The sequence below is a fragment of the Triturus cristatus genome, chromosome 5_2 (assembly GCF_964204655.1).
Source record: "Triturus cristatus chromosome 5_2, aTriCri1.1, whole genome shotgun sequence".
NCBI lineage: Eukaryota > Metazoa > Chordata > Amphibia > Caudata > Salamandridae > Triturus > Triturus cristatus.
Window position 1 is genome coordinate 905,579,760 of NC_140588.1, and position 20,391 is coordinate 905,600,150.

Here is a 20,391-nt window from a genome sequence, read left to right on the forward strand (position 1 = left end):
GCCATGATATCCTATGGAAGGAGGATTTCATGGCTAAGTTTGCCTGTCCCTATCAACAAGGTAACGTGAGATTATCGCTGGGTTTCCAGCGATAATCTCATGTTAGCCTGTTAGTGTGAGGATTTTTATCGCTATTGAGATAAGCGTTGCAAATAGCACGCTATCTCAGCGATAAAAATTCATGCTAGCCGGCGATAATTATCCTAGCGCTAAGTGTGCTTAGAGATAATTATCACCGGTTGTTGTTGATATGCCCCAAAGTTTGTTTTTAGTTGTTGCCAAATAGGAGCTGTGACTTCTCCAGGTGCCCGCCCTTTTTTGGGAGCAGGAAGACAGCATGCTGCTTCTAGAGAACCTCAAGGTAGCCCTGTTTCCATATTCAAGTATTCTGAAATTCACTGTTGATTGGAGGAGAACCAAGGTGACACTTTTAGTTCAGATAAATGATGAATTTGAATGTTGACATTGCAAGATTTATTGTCAGTTTGTGCTGTCAGTTACTGAGACTTGTACCACATGGCTGAAAACAAGAGCTTTTTAATACATTAAATAGAAAATATAAAGCAAGAAATTACAAATACTGGTACAGTCTAACTTGAAATATTTTGTAAGTAAAACTAAAACTTCAATATAATTCAATATATTGCTTAATGCATATGTGAAATAATGTGCCTTGTGTACTTGCAGTTCAGATCTTGGGTGCCGATTACAGAGGGGTGCTGCTGAAGGCTCTCATCCCTCCTGACACCACAGCAATTGGATCATGGATAAATCCTCCAGCTAACACCAAGAATCTGCTGGTAAGTTTAAAGATCCAGGCTTGAAAACTGCACTATGGACTATGCAGTACATTCTGAACTTTAAAATAAGACATCTGGTCATACAACAACTGGACCTGTAGCACAAACCAATGTCAAGATGCCCAGGGCCATATGTACAAAATCATTTTTGCTGTTGCAAACATCCCGATACTGTAAATCGGACTATGGGTGATTGCAAAAATGCCTTTTCAACTGTACAGAGCACAAATTGTGATTCGGTAACATGTTACCTAATCGTAATTTCTGTTTAGTGATTTGGCCTTTGGAAAAGTTGTGTTTAGGGCGTGCCTTCCAAATGCCGAATTGCAGTGCTATGTAAAAATGTTTTGCAACCGAATTTCAGTTGCAAAACATTATTTTTTTACCGACACTTTCAAAGATTGTATTAACCATTCGCAAATGGGATGGGGTGCCCATGGGACCCCTTCTCCATTGTGAATGTTGAAACAAATGTTTTTTAAGAGCAGGCAGTGCCTACGCTTAAAAACCTTAAACTTAAGCACTCATTTTACTTTTTGAAAGAATCCCATTTTTTCCAAGCCAAACGGCCTGTATTTATAACAAAAAAAAAAGATTGTTTTATTAAAAAGCAATAGAGACATGGTGGCCTGCTGATCCCAGCAGGTCATTGTTCCTGTGATACCTGTAATTACTAATGGGTTGCAAATTGCGACCTACCTAATATATATACATATATATATTAATGAGTTAGGCCAATTTGTGACCCATTAGGAATCTGAAGTTTGTTAGTTTACTTACATTAGGAATATCGATTTTCTAATTGCGATTTGGGGAAGAAAGCACAATTCCTATTTTCTGTGCATTTGGCCCTTAGTTCTGTGAGAAGCAGAATGACCAATGGCAGAACCCCTTTAATCAAAATATTAACTGCCAAGTAAATGCTCTAATGTTTCTTAATTTTTCTGCCTGATTGTATTGATGTTTCATATACTACAGAGGACTGGTTGACTTCCCAAGTCAAAATTGACCAAACACATACTTTCATTGAGACCTCTGATGAAAGCTTTAGGTTGACTGTCATTGGGCTGTGGGACATCTGAATAACACTAAACTCCTCAGAAAAAATGGTATTTGCATGTACAGGCTTTGAGCATTGACTCGGACCCTAACTAACATATTCTATGAATGCCTATGGTTTTGAGGACTTCCATGTATGAATTGATATGGCCTCTCAAATGTTGACTGTGTAGTCTAGGCTTTATGCTGGTGCCAATATTTCCTAAAGATTTATGTGAAAGCAATGCACATACATTGGCATTTAGTACATTGATAGACACAGGACAAATGGCAGATGAACTATATTTTCTGGAACAGGTCTTTTGAAACGCACATGTTGCAATCCCTAGTGCTATTTTCTAAAAATGTACAGAGCCCCATGTACCCAGCGACAGCTACACGACCTGCACTGTCGACGTGTGCCATCAGAGACTAACCAACCCACAGTAAAATGATTGCCTGCTGTGGGCTGAGTGCACAGCCCATGTGCCCACCGTACAATCAGAGCTATCTTTGTTTTGTTTGATTGATTACTCCAGTATTGGAACTTTCATAGATTCACATGCTTGAATCATTCCCTGTCATCATGACGGGAGTCCCCCGTACCTCATTATGGAAGTACCAGGGGTTTTAATAGGAGGAAACAAAATAGTCACATTGGAGGATCCGTAAGAGCAAAAAGTATGCTGCGATGCAAAACTCATAATTATGACTCACCACTAACACCAGTACTCATGACCTTCTGTTAACAACATAAGTTCAGTTGCTCCTGGGGACGCAGTGAGGGGGTTAATGCACCTAGCCCATGCTGACAATACATCTACCTAGAATAGAACCACACACTCAAAGCCTGGCAATACTGATGGGCCTGAAAGTCTGTGACCCCCTCATAGAACACGCATTCTAAAAATTATTGTAATCAATATGTATAAAGAATGGATCTTAAGTGACATCATGTTCAATAAATAAAAAAAACACAGACTGTATCTGCAATAAAACAATAAACAGTAATGCAGTATCAGACACAATACTACAAAAATAGCAGTGCAGGCTACCAATAGAATAACCTCACAAGAATCTCACAGAAACAATTAAAGTAAATAAATATTATTATACAGCTTCCCAAATACTGATTGCAAAGTATTTGTTAACTACTTCCAGAAAACCAACAGAGAGGGTACTGGGATGATTGTTTCCAGAGCCCTGGACATCCAGCAGAAAATACCTTTATCCTGGATGTAGCACACCAACCACACTCTCACAGTGTGTATTAGGCAGCTACCTTATGAGTCCATTTTTTAAAGAAATGCAGACAGTTCTTCAGGTATTGAATACTATGCAGCCTAATGTAGATGCATGATAGGTATAGAATTGGGTGGTAAGAGAAAATCCCTTGACTTCAGCAGGAAGAGGTAAATTCTCTTTTATAAATACACCACCAGTGAAGAACATTCCATCAGGATGACTTTCACCTAAAGCATAATATGGTGAAGATAATTCCACTAGAAGATTCTACTTATGAAGAGAATTTTCCATTACAACTAAATTGTAAATAAGCCATAGACGGTGCCACCAAAGCAACCTAGCAAAGAAAGATAAATACAGGGGAAAGGTAAACAATGCCACTAAACAGGCAGGTGAGTCAAAAGTGATTTAAATGGAACAAGAACACACTATTTATTGAGTTGGAAGAGCATTCTCTCCATCAATGTTAGAAAGTCCAACAGCTCCTGAACTAATAGGTGGAAAGGAAGGTTTATCATTCACTCAAATTTAGATTTACTGTACTTAAATCCACGTTTATATCTCTTGACGACTTACTCGTGATCAAGGTATGTGGATGTTGACTTTCTGCAATAAGCCTACTGTGTGCACCTTCACTAAATAATACCTTTAGATGATGCTGGCTCGACTCAGTCGGTGGATGGACTTGGGAGGGTGACTCTGGACACACTTGTTAGTGTCACATCGCAAAAACAACTCAAACACCCATTTCAATTATCCACACAAAATGAACTATCTGCATTCTTACAACCCCAGCAATACTAAATAGCACACATAACATCCAAAGACAGCAAAATGCCTCCCACCACGTATGAATGAATTGAAATGCATGCAGAAGCACAGCAGGAACAAAAACACGCCCGCCCCATGGGTGGTTGCTACATATGCACATAAGACAACAAGGATGAAAAAGAGAAAAAAGTACCACCTGTATCGACAGGGAACAAACAAAGACATATGACTCATGACAACAACAAAACAACATATAGTTTATCCCAACATGGGAATCTCATTAGTAGTGGGTGTAGTAGTAAATGTTTCTTTCAGAAATCTCATTCTATAAAACATACATTCGATAAAACATTTCATTCTGTAAAATACTCTAGCACTTAATACTGCATTAAAATCAAGTACCATCGAAAAAGTTCAATATGCATGTACAATAATCCTCCCCTTGCCTAATCACCCCCCCCCCCCTTTGAACTAATAATAGGTTTTTAAGCTGTTATACGCTTTTTTTAAAGTCAATAATACAAGGATTAAAATACAAATAAAAACAATTGCTATCTTTTTCTGCTTCATTACATTGATCAAAACTACTGTTTATTTAACATATTCCTACAGGTAGTTGTAGGCACTTACAAATATTAAAACTCAATTTCATTTCAGTTAAATATTTAAAAAAGGATAATAAAATCTCATTAAAAATAAATGCCACCACACACCCTAAGTGTGGTGAAGCACAATGCATGAAACTAACCACATCACAGAATTAGGCATATGTCTATTATCAGTGGGACACAAATGAACACGTTAGACCACAAAGATGTGTCAATGTAATCATGCCAGCACCTTTACACCCTTGTTGCGAGGTGGTGGCTACATTTCACTCCCTGTTGAAACAGGCGTTTGCACAGAGATTGGAATGCCAACTAAAGCTGTAATTACAATTCTCATGACACATTTCAGCAGGTCAAATCTGTCAAAATTAGCCAGGGGGAAATGGGTGGCACTTTCCAACGCATACATAATTCAGTGCATTAAACACCTAGTCCACAAGTGATTCCTTATTTTCCACTGGATCCACACACTCCACCGCGGTTACCAGTATTTACTGGGTCACTAACCAATGGACACCCACTGGTGAAAGGGTTGCATGACTGCGACGAGGAATGGTAGGGCTCGGATTAATTAATTTTATCCATAAGTAATCAGGGCATTACCTCCTCATCCACTTTATGTTGTCCCAGTCCCTAGGATATAGCAAGCAGAAAGCAGGCATCTAAAACATACACAGAAGAGTCAACCACTGACAGTGCATGTCACAAAGGGTTTACTGCAGTGCAGAGAACACATTTGAATCCAGATACTTAAAAGACAGAAAATGATCAATCAGCTGAGATGCAACCCACAATATCACCAGCAGTCCCACAGGAATCTGCAGACACATCCAGTTTATAGTGCAAAACAAATTTTGAGGAGGAAAGGGCCAGTTTCAGCTCCATAGATACCAGTCATGGGCACTGCCTTGCACTCAACCAAACACGCCCTTGTAAGGCGTCCTTTAACAGAAAAAGAAAGAAGAACTCCCAAATTAGCGTAAGCAGTGGCAATTTCAGAATAGACACAACCACATATAGTGGGGTAAATAAGCTTATCTTCTGTATGTATGAGACGGAATGAAACAAATAGACCATCCGCCGCATAAAATGCTTTGGTTGAGGTCAAACCTACATTGAATGCCAGACCTATATTCAACAAACCAAAAGACTGATCAACCTAACCAACAAACCTAGGGACCAATGTAGGCAAAACAGTGTCCAGAAAGAGATGAAAATGGAACAACATTTTGGCCCAAAAGAAGAAGGCCTCAACACCATTTCATTTAGGAGGAACTTTATACAAGGCTTTCTGTGAAAGAAGCTCCAGTATTTCTCAACTTTCTGACAAATGTAATAGCTACCCAAAATGCTATTTTCCAGGTCAAACAATTGATAGAAACCTCCTCTGAAGGTTGAAAAGGTGAAAGGGAACAGTTGTCAAGAACGATAGGACCAAGAACGAACCCCAACCCTAATCCTAAAATGATAAAATGATAATCAAGGAACCACAAGTCTAAACCCTAGGCCTAATCCTTAGGTTTGCCAGCTCAAACTCTCAAAATCTGGGATGGAAGCTTCTCAATTGGAGACTAAGCCCCCTTATGGTTCTCTAAATATCCGGATGTCTGACAGCCGGTCACAGAGAGATGAGGTATGGAACCCAAGCTTAAAACTATCTTGCAAAGAAATCCAGTATGTTAAAAGGTTTACAACCACAAGTTGATGTGTTGCAAACCTCACATCAGGAGCAGAAGGACCTTCAATATTTTGTCTCTGCAAATGGCTTAAAGTGGCAGATGTCTCCCTGAAGGTGGTCACTGAAAATCCAGTGATTGTAGCATAGAAAGACACCCAGGCAGCTGCATAACACCTACCACTTCATTAGACATACCCAACCTTAAGAGACTGTTGCACTTCGAAGATGTCAAGGCCCTTCAGGCCTGATTGACATCAGTTTAAAAGAGGCATCTAAGGCCAGGGACCTCCTGATGTTGTCTAGAACCCTAACCAAAGGAGGCAACAGGGAAAGGCAAACAACATCCCCTGAGGCTACTGAAAGAGGACTACATACAGTCAAAAAGCCGCCATTACTTTCCCCATTGGGAAAAAAGCAGGAAGCCGAGTGTTCTGTTTGGAGGCTAAATAGTCTACCTTTAGAATCTTTTGATCTCCTGAAAGACTTCCGGGCGCAGAGAGAAGTCTATTGAGGATGAAAATATCAGACTGACAGCGCTGGACCTATACAGTCTCTACTCTCGGAAGGTAAGAGGTCTTTATTCAATAAAAGTGAGACTCCGCTTATGCCAAGTAGTCAGTGTGCCAGAAGTTCCAAGATAGGAAATGGTGCCCCCCACTCACTGACCATCTGATCCGGAAGAGCCTTGAACTGTATGTGGGCTGCATATGACTGCATTGCCATCAAGACTTTAATCAGATTTCTCCAGTTGGAAGGCATCTTGAACTCCACCAAAAGCCTTCAGCCAAGACTAAATCCAGAGAGGAGTGCCGGCCCTCAGACTAGCATACATTTTCACGATTATAGATTATGGAGGCTGAAGCTCGACTCCCACCCAAAGATGAGGTTTCAGTATTCACCACTGGAGAGACAGTTTCACGGAAGGAGTCACAAAAATATGGAGATTGTAATTATGAGAAGCTTGATTACAATGCCCGAAACTATGCTGGGCTACACACTTGAGGCCCAGGGGACCACAAACATGCAATTTGCCATATAGCCTTGTCGCTGACAAAATACAGTACATGTCATCCTCAGGAGGCTCTCAACAAAGCACAAAGTTTGACAGCCCTGGCAGGTGAAAGAAATCTTTGCCCTGAAGAGTTATTACACAAGCCAACAATGAACTCTCCCTGACGGCAAGGAAGAGAGTTTGACGTCTTTTTGTTCGAGATCCAATGAAAGGATTGCAACACTCCACAATATAACAGTGTAGGCAGGAGACAGGGGAAGACAGGTTCCATTCATCAACCAATTATCTACATATGGATGCAACAGAACCCCTCTCGGGTGCACCATCTGAGCCAAGACCTTTGTAAAGACTCTTGGACTGAGTTCAGTTTAGAGCCAGAAACTAGAAGAGCTGTGAGGGAATGGAAACTTCAAGCATTTCTGGTACCTTGGATGGTTCAGAACTGAAAAATAGGAATCTTTCAGGTCTATAACAGTCAGAAAATCAAATGGAGCAATAATAGTTATGAACTTCTGTATAGAAACCATACAAAATGTCACACCCTGTTCACTCCTGTCAGATTAATATCCTGCCAAAGCACTTCTCCAGGTTGGACGACTAGAAAATAAGGAAGTACACTCCCAGACCCCATTCCCATTGTTCTATTCTTGCCATAGACCATCACTCTGTAGAGGGTCTGGATGTTAGTGTTTATTCTGGTCTCTGATTCTGGTGGACGATTCATAAAATAAACGGAGCACCCTTCGTGGGCATAGCATCTCCTAACCTGATTAAATGCAAGTTGACCCCTCTTCTGGGATACAAACCTGTGCAGGACTCTGGTGAGTAGCGTCCATATAGTCATGCTGGCTTTTGGTTGTGTGCCTGAAGATAGACCCTTACATTTCTGGTAGTTGTTCCTACAACGCCCTCCGAAACCTGCGGGAGGTATGTCCTTAGAAACAAAACCCCGTACAGACTGATTTTTGGGGTTATAATACCTACAGAAAACTACTGGAGACTTCGGTTGAAAGGGAAAAATAAAATTGGCAATGTCTATTGCCTGCTTGACTGCCTTCCCCAATGTTTGACCATGATGTTTTTGAGTCAAAAAAGAAGTGTCCTCTTTTCAGGTTCTCACCCGAGTTGTCTATGGGAGGCCACAACTGCCATCGTACTCCCAGAGCTGATGATTTCAAAGAATTGAAGCCAAATGAGAGGACAGCTGCTGGCTGGAGCTTCTTCAGAAGCTTACAGTCCACACTCAGCTCTCAGTAAGAACATTGCTGATGAATGAACCCTCTTTATTGCAGACTCATCCTTCCTATCCATAGGATCAGATGGGGCGGCATTCACTGTTGTCACATTCACGCACTCTTTAAGGCATTTAAGGAGATTCTTCTTTAAAACCCATGAGGGGATACAACTTCTGCAGAACCTTAGGAAGAAGCAACCTCTCTGACTCACCCACTCTTTCAAGATCATTGAAGGAATACTGTGCAAGACAGGGAGACCAGCATAAAAGAAAGGCAGCCCCAAACTGGAAGCATCATCCATCTGTAGCACATAGGCTTCGGTCATAGAGGCCATGTAGTCCTCCTGACGCGCGACACATTCCTCACGTCTGCAAACACCCATATGACATATTTACTCACAGAGTGTAACTCCAGCTTACCGTTGACCTCCGCAATGGGAGAAACTGGAACCGCTTCCTCTTTGAGATCCAAAAGTAGAGGTGAAAGAGGCACAATAGGTAAGTGTTTATCCAAAGGTGCCTTCACAGTGGCCTCAATTAAAGATGGAAGCTGTACAGACGATATACAAGCCAGGTGTGAATCCTGAGATGCCACAGGGGGTTCAGAATGAGATATTACCACAGAGAGGAAAGCAGAAGGAGAGGAGCAAAAAAGAAACATGTTTAGATTGAGGTCTTCCTCTTGCCGCCACCATGAGCAGCAGCGAATCTTCAAACTGTTAATATGGCCTCTGCAAATGGCTTAATGTGGCAGGTGTCTGAAGATGCCACTACCAACCCAATGAAGAGACAGCCCTGCATCAGGGGTTCCATTGAGGCGGCCTGTCAAAGCAGACTGGGTGGCGCTGAATTCTTAAAGGAAGAGACTGCGGCTCCACTGAGCCACACTCTACCATGGAGCAGCTCGCGGAGGGAATGGGTTCAGAAGCAAGGGTGCACAGCGGGTATCCCAAGCTACAGGTGAGCCCAGGGACGGGGAAGGAGAACCCACTCGTGGTCATGAACCAATGGCCGCTCTGCGTCTTGGATAGCTCCTACAACGCAGGTGCAATGGACATCTACAATGCTGAAGGGCCTGCAGAAAATAAATAATAATAAAAAAAAGATTAGACACAAAACTTAGCTGCTTGTCAGTGTCCTAAAGGCACAGGTAAAAAAGGAGGTGCTGTGGGAAAAGAAGCTTTTAAAGGAGCTGCTCCATGTGGATGGCGTTTATTTGAGTATTTCTTGTAATTACCTTCTATGTAAGTAGGATAAACCTTCATTAGTATGAATTGGGACAAGACAGATTGGACGAATGCGTAATGATGCACCACCACTGTGGTATAAGAGTAAACATTACAAGCAGGCAAATGACACCAAGCAAAATGCAATACATGTATAGCATCCAAGCAAACTACCATGCTTGAGCTCATGTCAGTTCCTCACAAAAGCCTAACTTGAACCAGTAGCAATGACCACATACTCCCACATGTACCTAACAAGTTCACACAACGGTACCAAACAGCTGCCATAAACACCAGCCATAAAAAGCCTGCCAAATAAGTACACATCACTTAGCCTTAAGAGAACACACATGCTTGCAGAATAGTTTTCAACAAAATATAGGATGACAGCGCAGCGCACATAATGCACAATAAAATCCGCAGACAGATAAAACATTGTAAGACCAGCCATACCACTTTAAATGTAGTGCTCAAAGGCAATGACATCTTGGCATTAGCACTGAACCTTAAATAACAGAGGGCCATCTGAAAAGTTCCCCAGCAAGGAAAGAAACTGGAAACACCCACCACTGAGCACTCTCATCACTGACAAACTGACATGGGAGCTGCATTCGAAATAAAAAAAAAACCTTTAGCATATCAATGCACTCTCTTTATCATTGTTAGCAAGAAACAGGAAGCAAAATGTCACACCGACAACAAATTAAAATGTAATACATGTAAACCAGCACTACTTAAAACAAGCATTTGCAATGCAATCGCTCTCGCCTTTGGGACCTTATATGTATTTAGCTATGCAGCACATTAGCCTGGGTGCTGAAACTTCTACTGTTCTTTAATATGGAGGGAAAGTAAGCACCAAACTGCGTGACATGCCAGGTATGAGTACACATGAAGAGAAATGTTGCCTTTCACTGGGAAATGGCATAGTCCAAAGCTCTGTTTTTTAATATAAAATCACGGCCTTCGGTGGTCATGTCACTGAAAATACAAGATTTGAGAAAAATATTATTGTCTACGGGTGCTCGTGGAAGACAATTTCTATGGACTGGAATCTAGAGAAAGCTGAAGTGATTCTGGTATTTTACTGACCTTTGCTGGTCGTTTTCTATCAAGAAAGGTAAATAGAGGCAGTTGCCAGAAAAATTAAAAAAATAAAGTCCCTCAGCAGAAAGCAATTCTGGTATTTTACTGACCTCTACTGTTTGTTTTCTATCAATACAGTTAAATAGAGGCAGTTGAACAGAGTCTTTCCATCAGCTAGCCTGGGATGCACTGAATGCACTGGAAAAAAAGCTAAACATTGGCTCCAAATTGAATCAGAATTGTCTATTATTCTGTTGGCAAACGCAGCATGAGGGAGCACACTACCAACTTAATATATTTAGTAAGATCTTTCTACTACTTAAGCCAAGGAACCAGTACATAACCAGGTCTTTGATCATCTCAAGGGAATCTCAAGCATGGACTATTGTAAGATTCTATGCACAGAAGTAAACAAACCACAGGTCTAGAAAGAGAAATCCACTTGCTTCTAATACAGTAAATGATAATAAACAATGGGGGATATTCTCAAGAACGTGTGATAACCATCGCAAAAGTAACTTAACGCAACCTACAAAATCGCAGTCCATCGTGGGAAACTTTCGCCGTGTTAATCAAGTATTCACAACGCGGCAGTACCATGCGATAGTCACCAGACAACGCGTCAAATGGCCACAATAAAATCAAAGCCACGCCGCAAAAATGCGAAACGCGAACGCAATAAATCCTGCGATGAGGCCAATCGCGGTACAAAAAGCATCGAAAACCAGCGACCGGCCTGCAAATCCCACGCGTCTGGTGGGAAAATGCAACATAAAAGCAGAGTAAACAAACGGTGAGATGACAACCTGCGAGCACAACCCCACAGCTGTGACGCAGAACAAATGACCATTGTCCAAATCAGATAGGCATTTCCTCACAAACAGCCACAATGCACATAGACATGCATTCAGTATGTAACCTACGCCAATGGGGAAACAAACATGGTACACACTGTGAAACCGCATCTCCCCCTCACATTACAGAGGGACAAGCAACACCCCCTGCACACCGACGTGCCATGTTCATGACCAAACAAGAATGAAAGCACGGACTACTGTAGGGGCAGTGACTCCCCCTTACGCACATGTTGCCCGTGTCGTGGGACTTGAGTCACAGGGTGCATCCCTGCATCATGGCGGTACATATCAGAGCACAAAAGAATCCCTGTTGTCACCTGTAGGCCACAAATGACAGCCAAAATGAAATGATTTGGGACACATGTGAAACACCGAAGAGTGGGATACTGTAACAACTGTGACACACAGAACTGGCAGTTAGAATACGTGACACCATAAACAGACTCACTGCTCAGAGGTGACACACCCACCACCCATCAACAAATCTCTCAATTGACAGCATAACATGTCACACCCACACTTGTCTGAGTGAAGTGCCTGTACAGATGAGTGACATGTACGCAGGGAATGTGTATCGGAATGCTTTTATTAGCACATGCAGTGGCTGTGGCAGTCAACGTACTGTGCCATTACTGCGAAGGACTCACATAATGTGACGTCAACCTGAGAAGAAATTGTCAATGATGTAGTCCCTACGGACTATTCCTACTGCGGCTGCAGTGGGGTGTGGTCCACCTGCCTCATCTTCATCATCATCGTCCGGTGCATCTGGCACTCGTATCCATGGGACTGCGTACACATATGTTGTGCAACACACAAAATGCAACGATCATCTTGCACACGAGGTCTGGGCTGTACTGGAGCTTACCACCTGTGAAGTCCAGGCACCTGAAACGTGACTTCAACACACCAAATGTGCATTCCACAATGCCCCTGGTGCGTTTGTGGGCCAAATTGTACTGCCTTTGGGGCTCTGTGTTCGGGGCTCGAAGGGATGTCATCATCCAAGTGCAGAGTGCATATCCTTAGTCACCTATGACAGTGCAGAGAGACATGAGTCACGACTACATACTGCATGATGTGTTGGTAGGCTGACTGGTTCATTGGTGTGTGAGATGTGTGACTTAGTGATTCCTGTATGACATGTACTGCGTGTTGCAAATGAGCTGCATCACTGTGTACTACGTAGCCTCACTGCTGAACCTCCCCCCGAGCACATTCACTATTGTGCGCAGCGTGATTACATCACATGCACCCTTACGGCAAACCATTGACATGCCTGTCTGTGCATGTCTACAAGCCAGAGTACGACACAGTGATGATGCTGCGCAGAATGTGGCCGGCCACGTGTGTGCAGGACCATTGCAAGGACAGTTCTGACACAGATGTAGAGCACCTGCCTGGCTGAACTCGACATGCAGTTGAGGGTACATCTTTGGCTCATGCTGCGCTAAAAGCAACACACCCAACAGTTGGCATGTGTGATCCCTGACCCCGAGCGGGCATCCCCTCTCCCATGTATCCCTTCGGCCGACCACGCACACTGGGGACATGCCACATAGCAACATATTCGATTGCGTGACAGGTGGCGCAGACACTACAACAGAGACACACGCATCAGCCACATCCTTGGCAAGGCCCACACTGAACTACACCCAGATCCACGTGTGCAGGAGCCACAACCCTACGCAGCACTGTCGTACGCCTGTCCACCCCGCTTGCGCTCACATGAAGATACGACACAGTTACATGTCCCAGGTCTACACCACTGCCTGCAGTGACATGGTTGCGCACGCTGTACACAGCACAATGTACTGTGGAATGGGCCCGGTCCCACATGCATATATAATGACCACATGGACACACTGAGTGAGTCTCTGGGACTGGCTACGGGCACGTGCGCACGGCCCCTTTTATTGCCAGTGTCACATGTCCAGTGACGCCTGTGCTGGATGAGTGTTGGGTAGTGTAAGCCACCACTCAGGGGTTGGTTGCTGCTGGCAAAAACTACAACAGTGAGCAGACAATCAGCAGTACAAGGTACGGACATCATGGGTCCCTGACTTGAGCAGCACAGAGTTTGTGGCCCCAGATGCACAGCGGCTGACACAGGCACACCTCCACGGGACGGTGACTTGCAGTGCACTGAGGTAGGACCACGCGAGCTGAGCGTGTACTCGTTGATGTCCAAGGGGAATGTCACAGTGGGTTGCCGGGGACAGTGGAAGGTGTCCCTCCAGGGCATGATACAGAGGGCAGAAGCAAGCAGGAACAGGCAAATTGCGGAGTTGATTGCTACAGACTCCACTTTTCCACCTTGTCAGTATCAGCTACATGTAGAGGAAGACAACCTCCAGCCCATGGGCCCAGACGCCACAGACGTACAGACAGATATCGACCATAAAATTCAGGGCACACACTCAGGGGCAACAGAGCTGGAAGGGAATGCAGTATGCGATGAGGCCTGTACAATGACATGGACTCTGCCATGTAGAGGGCATGACTCAGTTCCAAATGTGTGACCTACTAGTCCGCTGTGTATGCCGGTGGAGTGCGTCAACAAGAAAGGAGAACTCCGGGCCTGTGTCACAAAGGCCGTGATGCTCTGAGGAGGCTGACAAGGTCGCGGGCCTCGGGCCTCGGGCGTGGAGCTTGCACCGGCATGTGGTGGGCCCTCTTCGACATGCGCCTGTGTCGGCAGCTGGGCATTGAGGGATGTGTGCGCAGGGAACCAGCTGCCTGGAGTGCATCAGGCCCACAGGATCGCAGGCAACACCGCTCATCGTGACGGCATCGGCCTCGTGGGGGGGCGAGAGGCGCCGCCCTGGCAGAGACGTTGGGCATTCCGGAAGAGGACCACGCCCAGAGCTACTTGCTTTTTATTCACACCCCTACGCTGGCCTGGCGTACGCCGGGCCAGCCCACTCGGCTCACGCTTTAAGGGGGGACGTAACAGCTGCATTTCCGTGATCTTCCCCACTGGCTGGGGTGGCATGGCTGCATCCACTGTCCACTACACTCCATACACCAGCGGTGTGTGTCGACATGGATATGTGTGTGGTCTGCATACTGCAGTCTGGCCAGCACATCCACGCCACACTTGGCATTGTGTACATGCTTATTAATGGGTCACTTGTCTCCTTCGCACATGCCTGGTTCCCACCTCTCCCCACAATCTGCTATTGTGTGGCTGAGGCGCCATGCCATTGATGGCTTGTGTACATGGCTGGCCCAGGTTACCACAGTAAGTTGTACTGTTGTGTCTGATAGGTGGGCATGTTGTTTGGCATGTTGTATGTGAGTTTGTAATGTGTGCATTCCCAGAGTTGTGAGTTGCACGATTGTGGAGTTGAGGTGTGTGGTGTGTTCATTTGGTATTTACCAACGAGCAGAGCGTTTCCGTAGGTGCCATCCTGGAAGCGCCGGTTGATGATGGACTGTCGGAAGATGTATGAGTCATGCACACTGCCTGTGTAGTTGGCGACGACATTGGTGAAGAGTACCCGGTGGTCCACTATTGCCTGCACATTGATGGAATGCATGTGCTTTCTGTTGCTGTAGTTGTGTGCAGTGTCGGTAGGGGGCACAAGTAGGACATGTGTGCAGTCAATTGCCCCCAACACGTGCGGGAATGCAGCTATGGCGCAGGAGCCTTGCTTGGTCTCCAGCTGTTCCTGTGCAGTTGGGGAAGAATAGGTACTGGGGTACCAAGCTGATGATGGCATCCAGGATAGGTTTGAGGAACTTTGATAGGGCTGGCTAAGAGACTCTGGTGGTTGTTAGTTGGAAGGTACCAGAGGCCAACAGGTGCAGCTCAGCCAGCAGCTTTGTCTGAGGTGGGATGTTGGTTACCGCTGTGTTGGTACCGTCAGCTTGTGGGCAATGATGTTCAGGATGCGGAGAATGGTTGTCCTTTTGAGCCTGTAGTGGGCAATGACATACTCTGGTGTCATGACTGTGAGGCTGGTGCGTTTTCTGAAGGTCCGCTGTCAGTGTCTGCGCTGCCTCTGTGGTGGTCCGGGGGGGGGTGGTGGCGGTGGGTGTTGTGGGCCTGTTGGGGTCCCGAGCTGCATGATGAGTAGCTCCATGGCATCTGTTGTTCTTCAGGTGTGGCTGTGGGCTGGGCTCCCTTTTCTGGTGCCGTCCGACTTTACACCAGGTTAGAGCAGGTGTTAATTTCCTGCTGCTAACGCGCCTTATCGCATGTTTTGTGGTCATATCGCTGATGTGGCTGGTCGTTGAGAATGTTGCGAAGTGGTGTTGTTGTGGCTTTTTGCTCGGGAACACCTACTCTACATCTTATTAGTGATAGTTGCCGGGGTAATCTGTGGCGATATTTTTTGCGGCTGCTATCGCAGGTAAACTGGTGCTATGGGCTGTTGGCACCAGCTTGCGAATGGCGTGATAGATTTATCGCGACTTTGGCTGAGATAAAGTGCCGTTAACTCGGTGATAGCTCCTTGAGAATATGACCCTATGAACATTGCATAAGGCAGTCTGTGGTAGAAGTCCGAATACCAGCAAAATTTGGCACCACACTAAGTAGCTATCAAGAATCTACACTAATCCACCCAAAAAGATTTGGGTAGAAAATCTCAGATTAAATTTAAACAGGCTCGTGCTACCCTGAACTTGTTCCTGAGAACATAACATATGCACTATCTGCTGATAAAAACCTTAAAAACATTAAATAGTACATAGACAGCTTGGACAACATGGCAGGAACATCCCCTTGTTGTATGAAGCTCAATATACTATGAACCTCAAACTCTACATTGTATCCTCCTGAATCACCAAATTGGGATCCATCTCTCGATCCTATGGACGTGATCTCAGAGATAATTGCCAGGATGATACCTATGCTACTGAACATGTCTGAGACCTTGTGTCTACTGTCTACAAGTGAGATGTGTCATCTATCTGACAAGAGCTCTGAAGTGGCCATAAGGCAACTTATTCTTGCACTTTAAAACGTACAATATAAAGAAGCCTGGGCAAACGTTCGTCTTTCTGTCAATCGGTCAGTCTCTATAAATGATAATCTGCCTGTCCATCCATCCATCCACCCATCCATCCACCCATCCACCCATCCACCCATCCATCCATCCATCCATCCATCCATTTTGGCCAAGAAATATGTGTGAGGAACAGTCTCTCCACTCTGCACTCTAAGTGCTCACTTGAGGAAACTAAGAGGTGACAACAAGGAGGGGAAGGTACTCCAAGGGGAGCATCCTGGCCATTAATCAGTACATGCTCCTGTCCACGTGTCCTATGCTTTTACTGCCTCCACTGACAACAGAGACAGACACAAAAGCACAGCTAGTAGGCGTTACTGTGTGGCTTTAGCCCCGCCTACAGAACAATATGCGAGGGAGTAAGGAGAGTTTACGCAATCAGGACCTTTAAAGTCTTCTGTTCCTGGGTCATTTCTGGTTATATACTCTGACCTCTAAACTAGTTCTCCATCACCGGTAGTGATGTCTACACTATAGTGAACACTATTCAGCAAAGAAGCCTGCTTCCCATGCCTTTGATACACAATGCCTAACAGGTACCCCTGCTTCCAGATACCTTAAAAAGCAGAAACCCTTTGGGTCTCAAGCCTTGTGTACCGGATGTGGAATAATTTACTCTTAATACGGATCAATCTTATGTTTTTTTAAAATTAAGAACAGTCATAGTAAATTATACAGGCATAGCAAAATGACATTGTGATGCTGGGTATTTTCTGCTTTTTTGTTTGGCCAGCTGCTTGTCTGTGCATAATTAAATGGCTTTGGCTTCTTTAGTGCTGACTCTTTGAAAGGAGATGGTTATTTGAAATACAAAGCATCTACAGAAGTATGTTTTCTGCACACAAAAAAGTAGCTAAAATACAACTTTCTCTGTCTGCTACTATTTCACAAACACATTTTTTTCCTAGTGTTCTCAAAATGAAAGAGGGGCTATCACTCACGCCAATACAAATGTGAAGGACAATGCTACAACATATACCTGGATGCCACCAGTTTCCAGCTGCCCAAAAGCTGTCACATTCAAGTAAGTGCTTTTGCAATTCTCTCCACTACTTTAGAACTCACCTTGACTTTCAGCATATGTGAGACAAACCATCAATAGATTGAACGAATACAGGCATTGTCTTAACTATGAGTGCGGGAAGATGAAAATGTGTTTTTTTGGCAACCCTGTTGAAGGTCTTCAGGTCCGAACCATGACTGCAACAATTTCCGGCACCTGTGGTGACAGGCGGGTCTGTCTTGCCTCTGAAGGCTCACTCCTTTGGATCCCTCTTGGCATTGGGTCATCATCATAGATGTGGCTTCTCTCCCTAATAGGTTGAACTTGAGACTCAGCTCCAGCATCCCAGGAACAATGTCATCCTTTAAAAGATCCATAGGACCATCCAAGATGAACATTAGCTTCTATGCTCTCCCTTTGCTTATAAGTAAAGCTCCAGGTGTTCTGTTTTTGTTGATTAGTACACACAAATATAGACTAAAATCAATGTTTCCCCGTCTGTATTTTATTTTTTTTAAACTAAAAAATATAGAGTCTTGATCTTCTGAACGTCTCTCCATGCTGTCAATCATGATTAGCAGGACAGTCAATAAGGTTTTATTTACAGCCCCAGGCAAAGGACCAATGATGCAAGGCAGAATGTTTGTCTATCAAGTTTGTCATTTGTCCTAGTTTCTGAACCAATTTATGTACAATGTGGAACATCTCAATATGTATAAATCGAGGTGTCTCCGAAAAAGGTTTTTGGGTGTCCAAAGGGAATGCGTCAAAGTTCCCTTTTTCACTAAACCTTCCCTTAATGATAAGGAGGTGCTGGACAAAGTTTGAAAAGAAACCATTTACTTCTGCAACTAATGTCCAAAGTTTTAGAGAACTATTTATTGTGCTGGAAAAAGTCTAAGTTCATGGGCCCATATCCCTTAATTGTTTGGTTGTGGCTGAACTGTTTCAGGTGGTGGTACACCCCCTGGAGCCTGGAGCACCAACTGGAATCATTAGTTTCCAGTAAGCACTGGGAAATTTCAATGCAGAGTTAAAGACAGGTATATTTTCAAATCACAATTTAAATTAGGGCAATCAGCGTCAGCCAATTTAATGGTGCCCCATGGCCAAGTGAAAGAACACCTCCATCACTCTAGGACATTAAACATGATTATATTTGTCCTTGTAGTGGCAGGGCTGGTGCAGGAAGGACAGTGTGATTCAGGCTCTGTCCTAAAAAGTCCCCAGTGTATCCTCAACCATCTCTAAGATGTCTTCATTTCTGTTGTCATCAGCAAGGTCTTCCTGCCTCCCGTACAACTCACCCCCCCTGTGACAGTGACTTTGCAGGATTCACTCTACAGGGCCCTTCTTCCTGTCCTCAAGGCTGCCTATGGACAGCTCCTCTCTTCTCTCCAGACAGGTCTTCTAGATCAGTAGGGCTGATTCCTGCGTCTTAGATTTCTTACATGCCATGGGGAGAACTATTCATAGTTAGACTTCTCTCTACTGGTGCCGCAGTTTCGACAGCGGTCCAGGCAAATGAAAACTAGTGGTGCCAAGGTGGTTAGTATGTATCTAAATGTCGGAGCACATGTGAGAATCCAAGTAGATTGAAGTCATGGTGTCAGGCTAGGATATTGTAACCTCTGCCAATTAAAGTAGAAATAATATTTGCAGATGCTTTTTGTTGGTTTTCACAAAGGAGGAAAGAGAAAAACACAAACTTGTCAAACTGAATGAGCAGTAGAAAGGAGGCAGTGCAGAATCCAACAGTGGGGACTCAACAGTTTCTAGAGAAGCCATTGTCAGATGACAAAGGGACAAAGCTGCAGAAGACCACAGGGTGCCAAAGGGTCAGAATCCATGAATGACCATTGTAAGAGGACAAAGGGAGAAGGCTACAGATGTGTAAATAGGGCCTCACACAAGTAAGACATTGTTGCTTGAACATGAAATACCTTGAAAAAGCAAAAGACAAGAGGTGTTTGGCAAAACAGTAACAGTTCATTTAATTAAACAGTGTTGATAGGAGAACAGTTACGGCATAGGGTCTGAGGATTGTCTCGACTTACAATCATTCTGACATAGGTTTTTATCCAATTAATTGAATGCCATAAAATAGTTCATGCGATCCTTTTTTGGTAAGGAATGTGAACCTCCATCTTTGGAGCCATCAATGATTGTATTTGATGAGGAATCAAGGTGGGTCTCGACCTTGCACGGACACGATGTGGCCAGTGGGTAACGTGTCCAGATGCCCGGCATGGGGATCGCGTGATCACTGCATGTACTGTGTGTGCTGTGTTCTGATTGGCTATGTGTTCCTAACTTCATGTGGAATCTGACTTTATGGTGTTTTGGGAACGCGCGTACCCCTCTGGCCATGTGTGCTTTATTGTGGCCAATCTTCCAGGACCATTGTGGCGTCGCTGCCCCTGTCTGTGGGATTGATCCAGGATTTCCTGTTTGGACGTTTGTCTGCCAGCTGCGTGCCACCCCACCTGTGTCCTGTCAATCAGTGACCTTAGGCCTGGGTCTCAGAGCCTGCCTGACTACATATTTCTGAGTCAGGTTGACGTGCAGTTCATAGTGGGCAAATTCATCAAGAAAGATGCAATTTCGTTTTTATATATGAATATATCGTTATTCATATTGACATTGGCTTTCTCAATATTAACAACATGCATATCAGGTGTCAGCTAGCTTCAGGTCGATCATGTGGTGAAATGAGTTCAAGGCAGTCTTTTATGTTCATGCAGAGCTCATATGTTGAATCTATAGCCTGAAACCAGACCGGTGTGACCTGCCTTTGGGTTTCTGAGGGGCAGCT

General features: G+C 44.3%; 1 protein-coding gene across 1 annotated transcript in view; it reads left to right on the top strand.

Moving 5' to 3' along the window:
* Positions 1 to 20,391, top strand: part of LOC146829403 (putative defense protein Hdd11) — an 87,384-nt gene that overhangs the window by 42,274 nt on the left and 24,719 nt on the right. Inside the window, exons 2-3 of the mRNA XM_085608077.1 lie at positions 688 to 800; positions 17,482 to 17,597. Coding sequence (XP_085464203.1) covers positions 688 to 800; positions 17,482 to 17,597 — 229 coding nt within the window. The remainder of the gene's footprint in view (positions 1 to 687; positions 801 to 17,481; positions 17,598 to 20,391) is intronic.